Below are 20,803 nucleotides of genomic sequence, written 5' to 3'. Positions count from 1 at the left end.
AGTTTTACACATGAATAAAATAGGATGTTTGTTCATTGTAGATACCTTAAAATGGCGTCTAAAGTCATCCGTCATCAGCAGGCGTCGTTCCTGCCATAGTCGGACTAAAAAACACAAATGGGGTTGATGGTTAGGACATGTTTGGAGATGTCCTGGATTCATCAAGATTCAAGAAAATGAGATGAAAAAAATCAACCACCATATTTAAGGCCAAACATGCTCCCAACCAATGTTGTTACTGAGTAGTAATTAGTAAACCTTGTTGGGATTGAAACAAGACGCAGCCATAAATTCTCTCCATCTACTAGAGATATTTTCAATTTACTCACCTTAATCTTATCTATGTCCCTAGTTCCTGTCTTCGTGATAAAAAAAAAACACAAACAAATATGTCCCCCCACACTTGAGATAGATATCTTTCATGGTTATGATTCAACTAGCATATACAATAAGGGCAATAAATTGAAATGGTGCAAGAGAAGAGCTCCATATTAAGCAAATTCCATAAATGGAGTTTCATAAAAAAAAGGAAAGGCAAATGTTAGAAAATGATCTTTTACAATAATGTTCGTGGTATTACCATGTCAAATTTCAACAACTGTAAATAGAACTTTTTACAAGTCTGCTACTTCACTGAGTTAATTATGACACAAGCATATTGCAATTCTCGCTGCAAAGCATAAATAAACACCCCTCTCAAAAAAACAAAGATTGCTAAATATAAGAAGCAAATCAAGAATCCGAATTAAACAATAAACATCCCCTCTCTCTAAAACAAAATATTGCTAAACATCTGAGCTGGGATATTTTTCAAATCGTAATTATTGCGATTTTTTTAAAACTAGGATAGTATAATAATTTCAATAGCATGTAACCTATGTCGATTTGAAAAGCTTTAAGAGTGAGCTTCAGAATTAGTCTCTCTAAAATTAGATTTGCACCTTTGAGATATCAGCAAGTAGAAAAAGTTACTCCCTCCGTCCCAATAACACACTTGGGTTGTGACATCTAAGATTTTAGATGATGTTGCTTTATGTAATAGGTGGAGAGAGAATATAGTATGTTTATATTAATGTGAGGAAGAATATATCCAAAAAAGAAAATATGACATGTTTTAAGGACGTAAACAAGGAAAAATTAAATGGTCTCTACATCTTCCTGGCCTTTGCGAATTAATTAATTAAGCTTCCAAAGCTCAATCCTAATTTAATTCTAGTCCAAGCGTCTTGGACTTATTTTCAGCCCAATAATAATTGATCATTTCTCTCTACAATTAATTTCTCTCCAAACTTCTCGCCCGGCACCACCAGATCACCGGCTACGCCGCCACGTTCTCTACCCCTCCGACTACAGATCGAGGCTCGGCGCCGGCTATGAATTTACCAAATTTGTATCAGACTTACTAGAGCTGAGCACACTTGCCATGCACAATCAGTGCACACAACGACGGGTAAGAAGAGTATGAATCAACAAATTCATATTATGCTTACAAGTTTACATTTGTAAAAAATGCATGGTATGAATCCACCAAATTTATACTATGTTCAACTGTTAGGATTTAATGTATCTTAAATAAAAAATTTGAAATGAATAATTGCTCTATTTATACCCTTATTACTCTATATCCTCTCAAACCTAAATTTGCATCCATTATTTGGAATATGACTTTTTAGAGTTCCACTTGTTAAAAAATTATGAGTCATTTTTTCATTTCAAAAAATTTCAAGATAATTGAGTTATTTCTATTTATAGCAAAGAATAATATTCTCTCTTATTTTATTCCTTCTTCATCTCTATTACTTTGTTTTTTCTCCATTTAACATATTAAATATTTCTTTCTCAATCTCCATATTAAAAAGAAATGACCCAATTAACAAAAAATAGAAATAAATTTATAATGTCATTTGGTATATGTAAATTTTTCTCAAACTGAAAAAATCATGTCGTAGCACAATTCAAACCAATTGTAGCATAAATCTTTACGGTGCATTTGTAACTCTCTCTACATATTATAATATTATTGGTCATGGGGCGGAGAGTAGCTTGATGTGTACTTCCTCCGTCCCAAGAAAGATGACTCATTCTTTGGGCGACACAGGATTTTATGCAACTTTATTGTGTGTGTTGAGATGGAAGGGTAAAGTAAGGGAGAGAGAATAGCGTAGAGATGGAAGTGTTTTCATTTTAAGTAATTAGTTATCTTGATTGAAACAAACTAAAAAGGAAAGCGATTATCTTTAATGAAACGGATGGTGTATTTTCTTTATTAAGCAAAAAATGGGAAAAATATGAAAAAGCAAGCGACCGTTGTACATGACATGCCCCATTTCTTTATTCCAAACTTCCATTTAATGATTACAACCAAATAAAACTTTATTTATTGTTATTATTATAAAATAATACTCCATCCGTTAGCCTATAGAGGCCCAATTTATCATTTTAGTTCGTCTACCCATTAGGAGTTTCGATTCACTTTTACCGTAAATGGTAGGTAGATTTCATTCGAACGGATGGACGGAGAGAGTAGGAAAGTTGACCTTTAATTGAGGAGCTCAAATAGGTTGAAGGCCTTATTCATGACGGAAAATCCTCCATCAACCATAAGGTTATGTCCACTCACATACTTGGATTCATCACTCGCCAGATAGAGAGCCGCCTCAGCCACATCTTCCGCTTTCAAATTCACTCCTTTTAGGTTGCTATAACACCCTCGGATCCAGTCGCCGTCCAATCCCCCCGAGCCCGTAGTCAACGGCGTCGCCAAGATATACGGCGACACGCAGTTGACACGCACCCTGTGGGCCCCAAGCTCCACGGCGGCGTTCCTCATCAGGCCCACCACCCCGTGCTTGGAGCTCGTGTAGGCGTGTGAGGTGCCGCCCATCACGGAAGACACGCTGGCCGTCGTGATGATGCTCCCGCCCTGCTGCGGGATCATCACCCGGGCCGCGTGCTTCGTCCCCAGGAACGCGCCCACGAGGTTCACGTCCACCACGCGCTTGAATTCGGAAACCTCGGTTTCTACGATCTTCAGTTGTTTAGATTCGCTGATGCCGGCGTTGTTTATCATGATGTCTAGCTTCCGGTATGTGGAGAGCGCCATGTTCACGGCACTCTCCACGTCGGATTCTTTGGTCACGTCGCAGTGGACGAACGTGGCCGGAGCTAAATCTTTGCACACATTGCGAGCTAATTCGTCTTGGATGTCCGCTATAACAACCTTCGCTCCGTGCCGGGAAAATAATCGGGCGGTGGCCTCTCCGATGCCGCTGGCGCCGCCAGTTATTAGGGCTACTTTCCCTTCAAGCCTACAAACATGAAATTAGTTGTATAATAAGGACGAGGTCGACGATATTAGAAAATGTGAACGTTCAACATACCGTCTAAGAGAAGTTAAGGCCATACTGACGATATTTTTTTTTTGATGTCGTGAGTTTCAGTTATGTATTGTTCTATGTTAATTAAAGGTCATCGATATTTATAATCAAATTTGGAAGGCTAAAACATGCCTAATAAGTCTATTGATATTCGAAATCACCGCCTAACTACCATTCTTATTTTTAATCATTTTAAATCGCCCTATATATAACCTGATTCGCTTTGCAATCTACTCAACAACCTATATTAATGTAATTTGTACTCTTAAATTCTTACTCCACCTAGTCTTCATTTTGTTTTTTTTTTAGTTTATGTTTTTATCACAAGGCCTAACCTATGAATAAATAAATATATGAATTCCACCTCTAAGTAACCCACTCCTATTATATTAATGCTCACAGGCGCCACTAATCCTAGAGTCCTTAGGATGCCGTGGTGATGCCTAAACAGTACTGCAATAGTACTGCAAAATCTTTATTATAAGTTTTAAAAAAAAATATACTACTATTTACACTAAAAGTATACCAAAACATTTTTCAGATTATGATTTATTGCATTCATGAAGTCCAAGTCATTCTTAATTTATCAAAATAAAAAAAAAAGAAAAAAAAGAAAGAGAAATAAAATTTCAAGAAGAAAGGCATGGGAAAAACTTACAGAAGAGAGACGTAGATATAGACGACTGGCGAGGGAAAGAAGAAGAAGAAATAAGATTTAATAACTTAATTATTTTTTATTAATATTAGGTTAGTTATTGTGTAGTGGGCTAGCCCATATTATACATTTTTTAAGTTAAACTTAACATTATTTATATAATAAGATAGATACCATAGTTATACTATAATTCATAATATAACTCAAAAGAACACTTTTATATTTTCATAGGTTAGTTATAGATTAGTGTATTTTAGTAATATTTTCATAGAATATTAATGTATTTAAATTTTCTAAGTTGATTTTTTTTTTAATTTTATAAATAATACCCTTTCATATATAATTATATTAATTAATAAATTTTAGTATATTATTTAATTTAATTTAAGATATTGACAGAGTGTCATGGGGTTAGTTCATAGTTTAGATAAAATATATAGGTATAATTGAAAAATATAAAATGTAAGTGAGTTGAGAATATTCTTTTGGGTTTGAGTTTAGTGTAAATGGTTGGAGTAAAATCACTATTTAGTGTGACATTTACACTAAAATGAGTTCGAGTTTAGTGTAATGGTTGGAGATGCTCTAAGAACATTAGCAGTGGTGACCCTTCTCCGGAGCCCATCTCTTGGTCTATCTTCATTTTCTCATGTCACGTCAGCAGGCCTATCTCATAGCCTATATCCCTGCAATGAGAGCTCATCCCGGAGCCTATCTCCATTTTCACATCAGCACTCTTTTATTTTATTTTTATTAATATCGATGTCTAAATAATTTGATTAAGTTAATATACATGAATATATTAATTCTTCGATGTATTACAATATTGGAAAAAAGAATACAACGAGAAGAAAATTCTGAAAAAACTACAATAAAACATCAGTTCCTACGTGACCACATGTCATATCAACAAATGGGCTTTGGCCTAACGCATGTCAACAAATGCCTGAAGACGCTCATCATCGCTTGCAACACCGTGGCTTGGTTCAGCAGTGTTTTCATTGACGACGTTTGTGATTCCTTCTCCTTCATCTTCGACTATCATGTTATGCATGATGATGCATGCATATATGATATCAACGATATCTCCAATGTAGAATAAACACGATGAGCCTTTACTAGTGCCAAACGCGCTTGGAGCACATCAAAAGCCCGCTCCACATCCTTCTTGCTGTTGGGAAAAATAAGTCCTCTTCGGCTTAGTTGGGCATCTGATCGTCTTCAAAAAAATGGGTCACTACGGATAGATGCCATCAGCCAAGTAGTACCCCATCTTGTACGAATTGCCGTTGGCAGTGAAGTCGATGGTTGGGCCTAAACCCTTGCATTGCTGATTGAAGAGAGGCGAGGAGGAGGACGTTGAGGTTGTTGTTCGACCCGGCAACACCAAAATAAGCATGTCAAATCCATAGCTGGGCTCTGAGTATGACGGTGGGGTGCGTGCCTTTGAGCCCGGTGGTAAACTGGTCTCTCCATGCTATTGGGAAGTTCTTCCATTGCCAGTGCATACAGTTTATGCTGCCCAGCATCTCCGAGAAGTTGTGTGTCATCCCGTGCAAATCCAGCAAGACCTGACAATTAGCTGCAGTCGGCTTCCGTGGATAGGTGTCTCCGAATGTCTCCCTCACTCCCTGACAGAAATTCTTCAGACATTCGCATCCAGTCGTCTCAGCGACGTTAAGATATTCATCGAACATATCGGCACTTCCTCCGTAAGCCAGCTGTTGCACGAAAACCATGCGTTTCTGCAATGGCGACATTCTGATCTTGCCGGCTGCGTCGGTGCGGAGCTGGAAGTACTCATAACGCGCCGAAAGCGTTTACAATGTGCAAGAAAAGTGGCCACCGTATTCTGAAACGCCGACGGAAAACTGTCGGCGGATAACGTGGCACTTCAGCAAAGTAATCTGCGAGCAGCCGATCGTGAGCCGTGACATGGTTACAGTGAATCGCCTTTCAACACCGGACTGGCTTAGGGACTGCCACCTGTACTTGTTCCTGCTGTTGTCGTTCCGTTATCTCCGCTATGCATCCCCACATCGGACAATGATTGGATTGTTCTCGCCAGCGTCAGAATCGGAAGAGGAATTGAAAGACATTTCTAGTGATGAGAGAAAAATGTGAGTAGAGAAGGATGTGGTGTGTGAAATGAATGGGATTTTGAGGTATTTATAATAGGGGGAAAAATATAACAAAAATAGTGAAAAAAAAAAGTTATTAGCTCTGGCTTCTGTAATGGGAGCCGGTGGCAGGGCCCATGAAGAGCCGATCGCCAAGGCCGCCCTGGGCGGGAGGTGATTGGGTGCGTTTGTCGGCTCCTTCTCCACAATGGGAGCCAGTTGGAGCCGATCGCTCGGCCCTTGCGATCGATCCTCATTACTAATGCCCTAAGGTTGTACTGTAATGTTAGAAATTTGATACTCCAATTGTGAGGGTAACACATTATCAAATTAAATAATATCCATGACTAACTTTAGGAAGTCCAACTAAAATAATCAACTAAAATTAGGAATTTAGGGATTATAGTTATTTAATTCAAGTTTAGTTAAATATTGATTAGTCAATATTTGACTAGATTGTCCGAGAAGCGGTTTAGAATATAAGTGAACGTCTTAGTAATTCCAGAATCACGATTATATATCAGAATTAGAAGTTTATTTAACTAGAATTGGAGAAGTAAATGTCCTAGAATTCATGTTTTAACACATACTATTCCAATAATTTATTTATTTTCTTTGTTTACTTGTCTATTAGTTATCGAAACCTTTCAAAATCTCAGTTTCCCAGGATAGTATTTGAAGGTAAAATTACAGTACTTAGTTTAATCATTATTCCTAGCGATTCAATATTGTTTACCTTCACAATGTCATTCACTATACAAATCCACGCAATATATTACCAAATTATTTATTTGATAAGAAGTAGTGAATTACTCCCCAATCAACTAATCAAACATTGAAAAGGCTGAGTTGGTAATAGTGAAGCCTCCATCCACAACCAAATTATGTCCATTCACACACCTCGATTCATCACTCGCCAAATAGACAACCGCCTCAGCAACATCCTCTGGCTCGAGCTTCTTCCCCATCAGATGCAACTTGACATCATCCAACGGGTCCTCCTCCGCCCGACCCAGCAACGACCTCGAAATCCATGACGGAAACACGAAGGGCGACACGCAGTTCACTCTGATCCCGTACCGCCCTAATTCCACCGTTAGCCCCACCACCGCGTGCTTCGAGCTCGTGTACGCGTGCGTGGCCACTCCTCCAACCACGCCGCACACGCTCGCTGTTTTGATGATGGCGCCACCACCGCCGCCGCGCCTCATGGCACGCGCGGCGTGTTTGGTGCCTAGGAAGACGCCGGCCACGTTGACGCGGAGCACGTGCTCGAAGTCGGCCTGGCTGGAGTCGGCGATGTCGAGGCCCACCCGGTCCAAGATTCCGGCGTTGTTGAACATGACGTCGAGCTTGCCGTGCTGGGACACGGCTTCGTCCACTGCGCTCTGAACGTGGGATTCCCTCGTCACGTCGCATTGGACGAAGGACATTCCGTCTCCAAAGTGGTGATCGCCTTGCTTAATGTCCGCGATAACCACTTTGGCTCCGTGTTGGAGGAAGAGCTTCGCCGTTGCCGTGCCGAGACCACCGCAGCCGCCGGTGATTAGAGCTACTTTTCCCTCCAATCTGTCAATTGAAGATTTAGTCTAATTACCAAGTTACGAGCAAGTATAAAATCAAATAAACTTCGTACTAATTAAAAGTCTGAAATTTTGTGTTTGAAGATTTGAAAATGTATAAATGAATATTATCCTCTGCGTATCAAATACTAACCAGTACTATCTTTGATTTATTACTACTACTATCTTTAGTCTTTACTAGTAGTAATTAGTGTTGGTTTCTTTGATTTATTACTACTATCTTTCAGTGTTATATGCCAGCTTTGAATTGCCCGATTAACTAGTAGAGTACGTACTATAATTGTGACAGAATAGCAATACTTAAAAACTTCTACTCTACTTACCTCTTAGCTGCAGCGGATACAAGTAAGCTGCTTCCCATGGCTCTGTATCTGTCTTGTTTGTAACTTGTAAGTAGGCAATCATACAATTACCATACCTCATCCAGAGTGTTAAATATATAGGCCACAATGTGTTGTATACATTTGTACGTAACACAAATATTAATACTCCCACTGTCCAAAAACAATAGTCTCATTTGTTGACAGCACCGATTTTAATGAGAAATGGATTAAGTAAGAGAGAAGGAGAAAAAGTAGGTCAAGTATGAGATAAAAACTTTCTATATTTAGAAATGACAATATTTTTTGTGTATATCCCAAAATGATAAAATAAGAGAATTTTTATGGACGGCGAGAGTATTAATTAATAAAATACTAGACTCGGTTGTGAGTTTATGGGTGATAAAATACAAGACTAATCACGAATTCCCGACCTAGTTTCCATTTTCCAGTTACAGCTAAATTTCTGCTAAACGCCATGCTCTAGGTTTATCCGTTTCAGTCTGCTAAATGAGAACTACATTTTTAGTTCCCATCCGCTATCTCTATTCTTTAAAAATATCATACGGCTAAAAAAAGTAATTAATTCTCTGTATCTCTAATTTTGAAGCAGGCAGCATCAAAGATAATGACGCTCTACCAGTTTTCTCTTCTGTCACGAGAGCCTCAACAATTCAAATTGCAATCTTTCTCTTAACTTTGTTTGTATCAAAAAGTTAACACGTTTGGAAGTATAACCGCCTGGGCTGCAACAGTGTGAATCGCGGCCCTATTACGTATGGCCTAAGAGCCACTACAGAGTCATCTCGGTGTGGCTCTATTGCAGATCATAAAACAGAGGGGTGGCAATGGAATTTTCCGACGACTTTGATTGTGGCTCATTTGTATAATGTGGCCACTTTCTACATAAAGCTGTCTGTCTCTTCACGTGATGCTCATTTGGATTATTGCTAGCTAGCTTTGTCCTTGCTGTTGTATTTTGGGTGGGATTCAATTATTTTGTACTACCATTGATGCCTCTCTTCTTCCATATGCACAAACCTAGCTTGGTGAGGTGGTTTGGGTGGGACTCAATTATTTGTAGAGGGTTCGTTTGACAATAAACATAACATTTTCTTGTTTGTTAAGGTTTTTTGCGTGGCCCCTACAAAATACGAGGTGTCTTATCATGGATAAATACGAGGGTGTCTTTTCATATTCTAAGTGTCAAAAAAATGAGTTGTGAGATCGAAAGAAAGAAGTGACAACAACTACGTACCATGATGAATTATTTGAGGTTTTTTTTTTTTTTTTTTTTTTGAGGCGCTGGAGAGATAAAAATTATGAGACCCATCCGTCTATCAAATATACTAGGGGTGTGCATTTGGGTTTCGGTTCGGTTTTTCGTCCAAATCGAACCGAACCGAAAAACCGAATTTAGGCAAAAATTGAAACCGAACCGAACCGTAAAACCGAAAAACCGAAAACCGAAAAACCGAAAACCGAACTTAAAAAACCGAACCAAACCGAAAAAACCGAAATTTTAAAACAAAACCGAAAAACCGAAAAAAATGTATATATTTATATCTATAATTTATTTTATTTTATATACTATAATAGAATATAAATATATAATATAAAATAAAAAGAATATATATTATATATATATGATATAATATACTAAATTAATAGAATAAAAATATATAATAATATATTTAAAATATAATTCGGTTTTTCGGTTTTTCGGTTTGGTTTTTCGCCCAAACCGAACCGAACCGAAAAACCGAAATTTTTGTATTTTTAAAACCGAACCGAACCGAAAAACCGAAAAAACCGAACCAAATTTCAAAATTTCGGTTTGGTTCGGTTCGGATATTCGGTTTTCGGATTTTTTGCTCACCCCTAAAATATACTATCACCAAGAAAAGAATACAATCACAAGCTCCACCGATTTACTGAGGTGTTGATTATTTTTTGTTATAGCTTCTCGTTATGATCTCATTAATTCGTTTACATTAGGTAATAATTTATATACTGTGCTCATAACATAATTTTGCAAATTGCGCAGATTTATTTATCTGTTGTGCTTATGATTAGGCTACTCCTTCCCACAAAAGAGAATATACATTTTTTTCTAATTTTTTTCATGATTTTGTTTGTTTTATAAATTTGATATTATAAACATTAATACTCTCCTTTGTAAGAATGAGTTATTTGACTCAGATTCATTCTTACAAAATATAAAAATTAATATTCTCCTTTGTAAGAATGAGTCAGTGACTCAAGCACGAATTTCAATTTTTCCATTTTCAATTTATTAAAATAAAAGTATAAACAAATCAATCAGGAAACAGGAAGAAATGCATCTTAATCTGAGAATATTATTACAATTATCGCAAGTTGTAAGATAAAGGGTTTTGTATGATTCCACCACACATGTTCATAAAGCTAACTATGGTTCAATAAACTAGTACTCCCTCCGTTCCATAGTAATAGGGGCGTTTTTCCATTTCCGTCTGTTCCATAATAATAGAGTCATTCCCTTTTTAGTAAAAGTCAACATATTTTTCCACACCTACTTTACTCTCTCTTACTTTTTTCTCTCTTCTTCTCTCTACCTTTTTCATTTTCCACTTTATTCTCTCTTTACTTAACTCACCTAACACAATTTTTCTTAATCTCCGTGCCGAAAAGTTTTGCCTCCATTACTATGGAACGGAGAGAGTACTAAATTTTAATTATGTATTCTCAATGTGTCAATTATCTATCTTCAACTTAAATAATTGCAGACGGTATGTGAAACTTTACATTTATCTGTCTTTTTAAAAATGTGGTGATATAAAGTATTTAAATTTCAAATATGTTCAACCTAGCTATAATGTTCAAATATTGTGATATTGGTCAATTTGGTCTGTTTTCTTAAATATGCACCTGATAAACTGTATACAAAATGGAGTATATTTCAAAATTTCAACTCAATTTAGGAGTTTGAGTAGAAGTGATTTTTTTGGCATCTTGAAACTTGGATGAGAGGAGTTGGCTAGCATCCGAAGCTGCAAGAAGATTTGACTAATAAGGTGAGCATCGCTTGAGTTGTTATTTGTCTACCTCTGTTTGTGGCTTGAGTTGTTGTTTGTCTACCTCTGTTTGTGGCTACCTTTATGGCGTTGGCATGTGTTTCTAGTTACTCCTTTGTGCTTTCTAGTGGGTTTGTGTTAGTTGTTCATTTTTGTTATTAGGTCTAGTTATTTGGATCAAACTGTTGAGGTTGTTGGGTGTTTGTGTTTTGTTGCCATGGTAGGATTGTGGTCTTTGTGATTTTGGGAAGTGCAGGTTGTTAAGAGCACTCCCAATGGAGGTGGCGAATTCTCGGCGATAAATCGCCGATTATCGCCGAATTATCGCCGGCCATTGTGGCGAAGTCGGCGATAATTCGGCGATAATGTTACCGTTGCTTCGCCGAGTGGCGATTTATCGCCGGATTATCGCCGAGCGATCGCCGGCCACTGTGGGCGACGCTCGGCGATAATCGGCGATTTTTAAAATTTTTTTTTTTTTTTTTGGCCGAACGGCTATTTTATCCCACCCCTATAAATATTTCATCCTCTTCCTCCATTCATCACCCACAAACTTCATTCACACAAATTTTCAATCTTTTTTCTCTCCATCTTTATTAAATGAGTTCTGATTCATCGTCTCGTGCTCAGTCCGACGAGGAAATATCACATTCTTCTTCCGAAGAAGAGGTACCTCCCGCTCCCACCGGATGGGATGTAGCGGGTTTCGCCAACAACCCAATCAACAACTATATCTCCCGCTGCATACAAAGCGAGATCGCTCGAATGCAGCAGCCACCCCCCCAACGGCCAATCCGCCGGCGGCGCCGATACATCCCTCGCAACCACACTGGTGCGCACGATCGGCTGTTCGCCGATTATTTCGCGGAGGAACCACGTTATCCGGCAGATGTATTTCGTCGCCGGTTCAGAATGCGCCGCTCCCTCTTCCTGCGCATTGTTAATGCGTTGTCCGCGCGTTACCCCGAGTTCCGGCTCCAGCGAGACGCAGCAGGGAAGCCCGGACTATCGCCCCTACAGAAATGCACTGTTGCCATCCGGCAGTTGGCATATGGAGGGTCCGCCGACATGTTCGATGAGTATCTGCAATGCGGCGAGACGACTGGCAACGAGTGCCTGAAGAATTTCTGTCAGGGCGTGCGAGAGATATTTGGGGAGCACTACCTTCGCTCGCCGGACGCAGCTGACTGCCAGTTCCTACTGGATTGGCACTGGAGGACCCACGGCTTTCCGGGGATGCTCGGCAGCATCGACTGTATGCACTGGCAGTGGAAGAACTGCCCAACCGCGTGGCGAGGCCAGTTTACTACCGGCTACAAAGGTACGCATCCCACCATCATTCTTGAAGCCGTTGCCGACCAACGGCTTTGGATTTGGCATGCTTATTTTGGTATAGCCGGGTCGAACAACGACCTAAATGTTCTCAATTCCTCGCCCCTTTTCAACGAGCGGATCAACGGATTAGGCCCCTCCATCGAATTCACGGCCAATGGCAATGTGCATAACATGGGGTACTACCTGGCTGACGGCATCTATCCGCAATGGCCCGTGTTTCTGAAGACGATCAGATGCCCACTCGGAGATAGAAGAAGGTATTTTGCCCGAGCGCAAGAGTCTGCGCGCAAGGATGTGGAGAGGGCATTTGGGGTGCTCCAATCGCGATTTGCACTGGTAAAGGGTCCGACGCGCTTTTTCTACCAGGGGGATATTGCCGATATCATGTATGCGTGCATCATCATGCATAACATGATCATCGAAGATGAACACGAAGGCGTCCTCGACGTCACCAACGACCCAAGTGTTGCATCATCGAGTCACGGTGTCTCAACCGAGTCCGCCCGCCAGGGTGTACCGCACAACGAACATGAACGGTTCCAGGCGTTCATGGACATACACCAGAAGGAGGCCCATCAAGCACTACAACACGATATCATCGAAGAATTGTGGGCAAATAGAAACCGCGCCCACCGCCCTTGAATTTTTTTTTCTTTGAATTTTTTTTTTGATTTTTTATTTCCATTCGTGTACTTTTTTTTTTTTTAATTTTCTTCGTTGTAATGTGTACCCGTGTTTAATACAACGAACTTTATTACTATTTATTTGATTTATCTTTATAAATTAAATAAGCTAGCTTTATTATATATAAAAATAAAACAATTAAATTAGTGATGATGTAAAAATGAAATGTTGAGTTAGGGAGAAATAAGGGAGAAATAAGGGAGAAACCATTGTAGGGGTTGGCTAAAAACTGGGGATAAAATGTGATGCTGATGTGGCGCTGATGTGGCAGGAGTTAGGGAGAAATAAGGGAGAAATAAGGGAACTCCATTGGGAGTGCTCTAATGGTTTGTGGGGGTTCTTGTTACTATGGTTGTTTCTTCCTTTTGTTTGGTAATTTTTTTGAACTGACTCATCTAGTTTGCCACTTTTGTTAGGCTTGAGCATTTCTCTTTACTAAAAAACTCAATCAAGTGGACAAAATAAAATTAAACATAAATGAAGATAATTGAAAATTAATATTTTAAACTTCGCACCAGTAAGTTAACCAATAAAGCTATTAGTTCATGTTTTAATCGGTTAGACTAGTTGAACCATTGATTAAACCAAAATATTACTAGTACGGAATACTAAGTACATAAATAAATACTAATATACAAAATGGGGAGTGATCAATTGCTAACTAATTAGCAATCCCAAACTAAAAATAAATCCTAGCCATTAGATTAGAAGATATAGTTTGAAATAATGCCACATGTATTATATTTTTAACTAAAAAAATTGATAAATAAAATTAGAGGGTATTAATGTCAATTCTCTCTCATTAAAATTATCTTAAAACTTTAAATTTATGTAGCTCTCTCGATTTAAATTATTTTTTCACAAAAAAATATATCAAATTAAAGATAATTTTATAAGGATTCCAACGAGATCCCAATTGCATATGTTCTGACGACGTTCGGATAATGAAATTTGATACTCCCTCCGTCCCACTTTAGGAGTCCCGGTTGAGTTCGGCACGGGTATTAAGAAATGTAAAGGAAAGTTGGTGAAAAAATATAGTGGAATGTGGGTCCTACCTTTTTATATTAGTTTTATAATAAAATGTGAGTGGAAAAAGGTTAGTGGAATGTGGGGCCTATTACCAATTATGGAATATTTCAACCGGGACTCCTAAAGTGGGACATCCAAAAGTAGTAAACCGAGACTCCTAAAGTGAGACGGAGGGAGTATTTTTTATTTTAGTTTTCGTAAATGTTGATAACCAGATTTTTATCAACAAATACATCAAAAAATCTCAATAAAACCATGTAAAAATCTCAATAAATATGTGTTGATATTTTCTTGTACTAGTGTTGATATTCGTATGTCATATTGTTGATATTTGCAATACACTATGTTGATATAAAAAAACATTCACGAAAATGATCATATAATAACATAATGACGATATTACCCTTTTGTTGATATTTTGTCTACTATTTATTGAGATTCGTAAGATTTAATCTCATCCACTCATTTTAAAATCTAAGGCTGAAGATTTGGTCTTAATTTTGGATTAGTGTGCTATAAGCATTAGAATATGACCCTATACAAAATATATTAAAGTTTTAGCGAATGATAAAATATCCTGTAATTAATAATTTATCACAAAAATATTTAACCTTAAATATAATTAATTGGGTCATATTCTAATATTTATAGCACCCTAATTCAAAATCAAGACCAAATCTTCACCCTTAGATTTTAAAATGAGTGGATGAGATTAAATCTTACGAATTTCAATAAATAGTAGACAAAATATCAACAAAAGGGTAATATGGTAATATCGTCATTATGTTATCATATGATAATTTTCGTGAATGTTTTTTTATATCAACATAGTGTATTACAAATATCAACAATATGACATAAGAATATCAACACTAGTGCAAGAAAATATCAACACATATTTATTGAGATTTTTACATGGTTTTATTGAGATTTTTTGATGTATTTGTTGATAAAAATCCGGTTATCAACATTTACGAAAACTAAAATAAAAAATATCAAATTTCATCATCCGAACGTCGTCGGAACATATGCAATTGAGATCTCGTTGGAATCCTTATAAAATTATCTTTAATTTGATATATTTTTTGCGAAAAAATAATTTAAATCGAGAGAGTTACATAAATTTAAAGTTTTAAGATGATTTTAATGAAAGAGAATTAACATTAATACCATCTAATTTTATTTATTAATTTTTTTAATTAAAAATATAATCAATGTGACATTATTTCAACCACTATATCTTTTAATCTAATGGCTAACATTTAGTCTTAGTTTGAGATTGTTAATTAGTTAGCAATTGATCACTCCCCTAATTAGTTATATATAGAAAAATATATAAAATATTAGTAGTAAATTTAGTGAATTAAAAAAAATTTAATTAAAAGATTTTTGAATTTCAGTTTAAAAGTCCCACTATCTGCAAATTTAATAGATTTTTAAAAAATATAATTATAAATTAAAAAATTGGTTTTTGATGTTGGTCGGACTGGTATGACCAACTGGTTTTATCGATCCTCGTAGCTAGATATCGTAATGTATTTTAGGGGTGACCGGATCAGACCACCCATTGGTTTGCGGTTGGTCCAGTCAAACAAGCTAGCCCGGTCTGGTTTCCAAACATTGCTTGAAAATGATGCCGCCACATCACATGAGACAATCATTCATTTAATCAACATGCATATATATAAAATAAAATAAAAAAATTCCATAGCTTCCAGCTGTGTATCTGGCAATTATATGCGTGCATATATGCTCAAAAATCAAAATAATCCAACACACCTTAGTACAAATTTATAATTACAAAACCATGTGTTTTGTAAGAAACAAGATTTTGATGGAATTAACATTTTTGTGGTATTAATAAGGTGACAAACTTTCATTTTATGTATTTTGTGTCTGGGCAGTTTTCCAAGTTAGCATGCACCGGTTGGGCAGTTTTCCGCTAGCAATTACTCCACTTCTCTCTCCCTTTAAAGGGAGTGAATTGAATATTTGGATTCACAGTCTATTTTGCATTATTGTAATGAAACTTTTGTAATCAAAAAAGTAAATGTATCACAAGATCAGAAAAAGGTTTGTGGGAAGCAATGAGCAATCACTATCTGAGTAGTAAAAAACTGACATGATTCAGGAGGTTGTACTATGATGATTAAATAACATGGGACCAGCAAAAATAGTGCATTATTCTACAACATTATCACAGCATTATTTGGTTAAACTTTAAGATTTCTTTAAAAAGCTATTCATGCTACAAGAAATTTCAACATAGTATAACACTTTCATTGCTGCAGAGGCAAATAAGCATAATTTATACAATTGTAGACTTATCTAAATCTATGGAAACAAAAGTTTCTGTTTACAATCCTGAATTCATGAGATAGGCCACACTGGGGGGAAGTTTTCACACTTACCCCGATAAGGAGGTGCGACGAAACGCCTCACCTAAAGCTGCTAGCCATGACATGGCACAGTCACACCACCATTAGGAGGATCCTCCTTTGAAGGAGTAGCCAAGTCTTGAGAGGATGCAATTCTTGAAGTGGAAACTATATGGTCCCTTAGGTCTTTGATCATGTTGTATCTCTCGAGCTCGTCTTTGATTTCCTTTTTCTTCCATGGCATCGATGAGAACTCAAACAACCCTCTCCTGTCAAACATGTCTAGAGTTTCTTGTTTGTTCCCATCTGACAAAATGGCTGCTTCTGCTACTGGTGATGGTGGTTTCTTGATCTTTCTTGAGATGGATTTCCTCCTCTTCGACTCTGCTTTGGCAGCGTCGCCCCATTGGAAGCTCTGGCTGATGTCATCCATGTTTAGTTCGATGGAGTGGAGATCGCTGTCAGCTGAATCCTCCTCCTCCTCCTCCTGCTCATCATCATCATCGTCGCTATCTTCTGCTTCCTCTTCATGTTGATTATCTTTGTTTAGGGCTGAAACATCCAAAATGCCATCTCGGTTTTTATCTTGGTACTCGTATGGGCTAGGAAGCGTCTTCCTCAAGTATCTCTCGAGCTCCTTGATCTTGTCATAGCTCGGAGAGCCATCACCTTGTTGTTCTTTGCTATTCTTGGACTTCAAGTAGGCCTCGAGCTCGCTCCTCAATGTGTCAACAAGCGCGTTTTTCTCCTCGAATTGATACTTGGCCTCCGCAAGCTTCATCTGCACTCTTTCCTCACGCAGCACATCAGCTAACTGGAGCATCTCTCTCTCCTTCTCCACCTCTTTACATACTTTAGCCGAACGCCTCTTGAGTTCCTCTACCTCAGCCTGATCCTCCCCTATGCCCCGAGCCAGTTCATCACAAACTTGCTCAAATATCTCTCGTGCCCTCTTCTCACTCTCGAGCTCCTTGCTCATCTTCGTCAGGGACTCCCTCGTCTCTGCCAGTTCTACCCCGAGCTTCTTGTTCAGCCTCTCCGTCTGTCTCCTCATTTTCCTCTCAGTTTCAAGCTCTCCATTTACAGAGGCAATGGCACTGCGAATCCTATCTTGCTCTTTCAGTTTCCAAACTAACTTCTCCTCTTCTAACTGCTTTACCAACACACCAATCTCACCCCCCTTCCGTTGCTCTTGGATCAATTTACTTACATGGATACAAGCCCGGTCCAGCTCAAACTTTAGGGCCGAGAAAAGGGATAAACGCGTAGAGTTCTGTTCATCAAGATGGCTAACACGGCTCATCACTTTGAGCAACTCTTTTGAAGTTATGAGGCCGTTATAGACATCCTTGAGACGATTCTTGGTTCCAACTACGTGCCTATATGGGCTTCGGGCATGGTTCTGCGCCTGATCAACCTGCATTGTCTACATTAACCACCAAAGTCTTTTACCTTCTCCAGAACATTCCAATCAAGAAGAAACAGCTAAAAGAAATTGGTTGACAAATGAATGTGCTTTTAACTATTTGTTGATATCTATATGGAGACAAACATTTGACATGATAGGCATAGTGGTGTCACATAACAAAAAACAAACCATGTTCTCAGCTCCACGGTAACACCATACAGTTTTTTGTCCGTTTATGTCATGACTCATGAATCAAAATTTTCACTAAAAACACATTTAGTCTTAGTTGTTCCTAATAAAGAAGTATATGCTTGATGCATCTTATTGACCTAATTCAAGAAAATGTGTTGGATCTCCGAAACATATTCCACCAACACACTCCCACCAAAGGGAACTAAGTTCCTAATCATTTCTTGCAATAACCATCTTCTTCTAGTAAAAGGACATTTCGACATATTACTAAAAACCATACCTCAAGGAGGCAATTAGTACTATCCAGCTTCTGAGAACTTGCTGATGCTCTCCTTCTGTGGCTGGCCATTTTTGGTGGATGAGGTTCCATTCTCTGCAAAACAACATCAAACACAATTTATGGACATATTCACTTGTTACAGCACCAAAATCCTAATCAAAACTAACACAACAAAAAGTAAATGGAGTGTCAGATAAGTGTGTCCATGTAAATGCACAATCCCCACCTCAGTAAGAGGACTACGAAACGGATCAGACAAAACAAGAGCCGTTGATCCCGATTCTAGCATCCTAACAACTCCCCCAACCTCACTCCTCCTATCATCCAAATTCTCCCTCTCCACTCTTGGTGAAGGAAAGCCATCAATCTCCCAGAGAGTGGCAGCCAGCTTTCGGGCTGAAATCGACAGCTCCCTCGCCTTTTCATCACCCGTTGTGGCCACATAATTGAGTGATGGTGATTTGGAGGTCATCATCTTCCACCTAGGAACATGGGTGGTGCTCGATCCCAGTCGCTTCCCGACCAAAAAAGCGCGCTTCAACCAGTTATTCTGCACCAACGATGATGAAGAAGATGATGAACACCCCCTCTTTCTCACTTTGCATTTTCTCCTTCCAATTTTCACATCGACATTGATCAAACTCTGCCTCGGCATTCTCCAACAACACCTATATCTAACGTTATTCTATATCATAACAACGTCCTACGCCCAAAAATCCAAACTTATGCATAAAAACCAAGAACTAGCCAACACCAAAATCCCAAGAATCACTCCAACAGAAGGCCTAAACAGATCTAGAGTCAAAAAATAAGGTGGTCTAAGAATGGTAAGAAATGAAAATATTTTCTTCTTTGTAACTGCCAAATGAGTTGTAAAATGCTTTAAGCAGTAAAAAAAATAAAAAGGGGTGCAAATTTGAACGTACCAGGTATTAATGTAGTGTCTTTTTGGAGTAGGGAAATTTGAGCCCCCTTTGTGAAAAGTTGGGCTCTGATTTTCAAAATTCCAGAGAGGAAAAGGAAAAGAGAAGAAGATACATGTGACAGTGTAGTTGCTAATGAGGCAACTGTCAAGGCTTCATCTTCAACTGCAGTTGGGAAAAAGTGGTGTGTGTGTGTGTGAGAGAGAGAGCTTTCAAGGAGTGAATCTACAAACCTTATTCATGGAAAAGAAAAGGTTTCTCAAATATGCATAGAAGACATTTTAGACTCAAGACTAAGACCAGTGCTATAAAGAGAAGATAACGACGTGGCATACACGTGAGAATCAAGAAGATACGATCACCGCAATTGTTTTTAATTTATTACTACTAGTAGTACTTTGTAATTTTGAATTGATAGTGTTACTTTTCAATTTCATAGACTGAAAAAATGCTGATACAAAATGAGTGTTACCTTGAAAAAATATGAAAAATAATATCGGGAGTACTATTAATCAATTTGAAATGGCGTATAAATTTTTTTCCTAATCTGATTTCTTGCCTTTTGTGTATAGAATAGCCCGTGCGTGATAACATAACTGTGGTCTGTGTACCTTAGCAGATTATTTTTGATAAAGTTGGCTCGTCATCAATCATCATAGATATACCGAAAATCATTAAATTTACGATATTTTTTAAAAAAAAAAGTTAATGAGATTTTATTAATTATTATCTTCTTTAATTACTTGATACTAATAATATGACCGTTTAGGTATGATCTTTCCTACCATATTTTTACTTTTATGCTCAATTTAATTAGGGATACTCCCCTCCCTCCCATAAGACTTATGTAGCACGATATTAGTGAGTTATTTTTACTCATTCCATCCCATGCACTTTCTAAATTTAGAAATTATTGGTAGGACTCATTTTTTATTAATAATATTTTAATTATTTTTTTAATTTTTTATTTTAATAATTATGCATTAAAATTTGTACAAAATGCATATTTTGTCAGACATATGAGATTGAGTGATTCGTTGAGCATTATTTAGGTTAAAATGGCAAGTGGTTTTAAAGATTATGGTAAATCTGCAAACAGTAGTCACATGAATTTGTAAAATTGTGTTATGAGTGTCCAATTTTCAATTGTAAAGAATCACAATATTGGTAGACGTCCCATCCATAGATGGGCAATGGTCCACTTTTGGCAGAATGGCCTGGCATAAGGAGTATTGATTTTTATATTAAAATACATTCACATCTTGTAGAAGTTGATATCAATATCATGTGGAGCTATTTTGTTAATTTTATCATTAAAATTTGTTACATTTTAACTGAATACGAGTTTTAAAAAATTATAATAGAAAGTGAGTTGAAAAAATTAATGAAGAGTGACCCTATTTTATATATTAATTTTATAATAAAATACTATAAATTAGAATGAGTCAGTGAAATATAAG

The 20,803-nt window shown here is 37.6% G+C and overlaps 4 protein-coding genes across 8 annotated transcripts; all 4 read right to left on the bottom strand.

The window, feature by feature from the left end:
* Window positions 1–2,318: 2,318 nt before the first annotated feature.
* Window positions 2,319–3,403, bottom strand: LOC125185405 (borneol dehydrogenase, mitochondrial-like). The gene is made up of 2 exons (XM_048081927.2): window positions 3,381–3,403; window positions 2,319–3,308 (listed from the first exon to the last, which is right to left on the bottom strand). The coding sequence occupies exons 1-2, from the start codon at window positions 3,401–3,403 to the stop codon at window positions 2,540–2,542; spliced, it is 792 nt and encodes a 263-aa protein (XP_047937884.2). The 3' UTR covers window positions 2,319–2,539.
* A 2,029-nt stretch (window positions 3,404–5,432) lies between these two features.
* LOC148933284 (uncharacterized) lies at window positions 5,433–5,792 on the bottom strand. Its single transcript, XM_089059803.1, has one exon. The coding sequence runs from the start codon at window positions 5,790–5,792 to the stop codon at window positions 5,433–5,435; it is 360 nt and encodes a 119-aa protein (XP_088915929.1).
* A 1,056-nt stretch (window positions 5,793–6,848) lies between these two features.
* On the bottom strand, window positions 6,849–8,198 carry LOC125224107 (secoisolariciresinol dehydrogenase-like). Its single transcript, XM_089062336.1, has 2 exons — window positions 8,059–8,198; window positions 6,849–7,721 (listed from the first exon to the last, which is right to left on the bottom strand). The coding sequence occupies exons 1-2, from the start codon at window positions 8,094–8,096 to the stop codon at window positions 6,977–6,979; spliced, it is 783 nt and encodes a 260-aa protein (XP_088918462.1). The 5' UTR covers window positions 8,097–8,198; the 3' UTR covers window positions 6,849–6,976.
* An 8,222-nt stretch (window positions 8,199–16,420) lies between these two features.
* LOC125218748 (uncharacterized protein At5g41620-like) lies at window positions 16,421–19,596 on the bottom strand. Of its 5 annotated transcripts, none has more exons than XM_089063316.1 (4): window positions 19,347–19,596; window positions 18,647–19,215; window positions 18,421–18,513; window positions 16,421–17,966 (listed from the first exon to the last, which is right to left on the bottom strand). In XM_089063316.1, the coding sequence occupies exons 2-4, from the start codon at window positions 19,073–19,075 to the stop codon at window positions 16,614–16,616; spliced, it is 1,875 nt and encodes a 624-aa protein (XP_088919442.1). In that variant the 5' UTR covers window positions 19,076–19,215; window positions 19,347–19,596; the 3' UTR covers window positions 16,421–16,613. The 5 variants fall into 5 exon arrangements, with proteins under 5 accessions (XP_088919442.1, XP_047976443.2, XP_047976444.2 ...); XM_048120486.2 differs by having other exon boundaries at window positions 18,647–19,094; XM_048120487.2 differs by having other exon boundaries at window positions 18,647–19,088.
* Between the last annotated feature and the right edge of the window lie 1,207 nt (window positions 19,597–20,803).

Source organism: Salvia hispanica, chromosome 1 (genome assembly GCF_029641045.1).
Source record: "Salvia hispanica isolate PSC_SH4W2 chromosome 1, Shi_PSC_v1, whole genome shotgun sequence".
Classification (NCBI taxonomy): domain Eukaryota; kingdom Viridiplantae; phylum Streptophyta; class Magnoliopsida; order Lamiales; family Lamiaceae; genus Salvia; species Salvia hispanica.
This window is presented reverse-complemented; position numbering and strand designations above follow the sequence as displayed.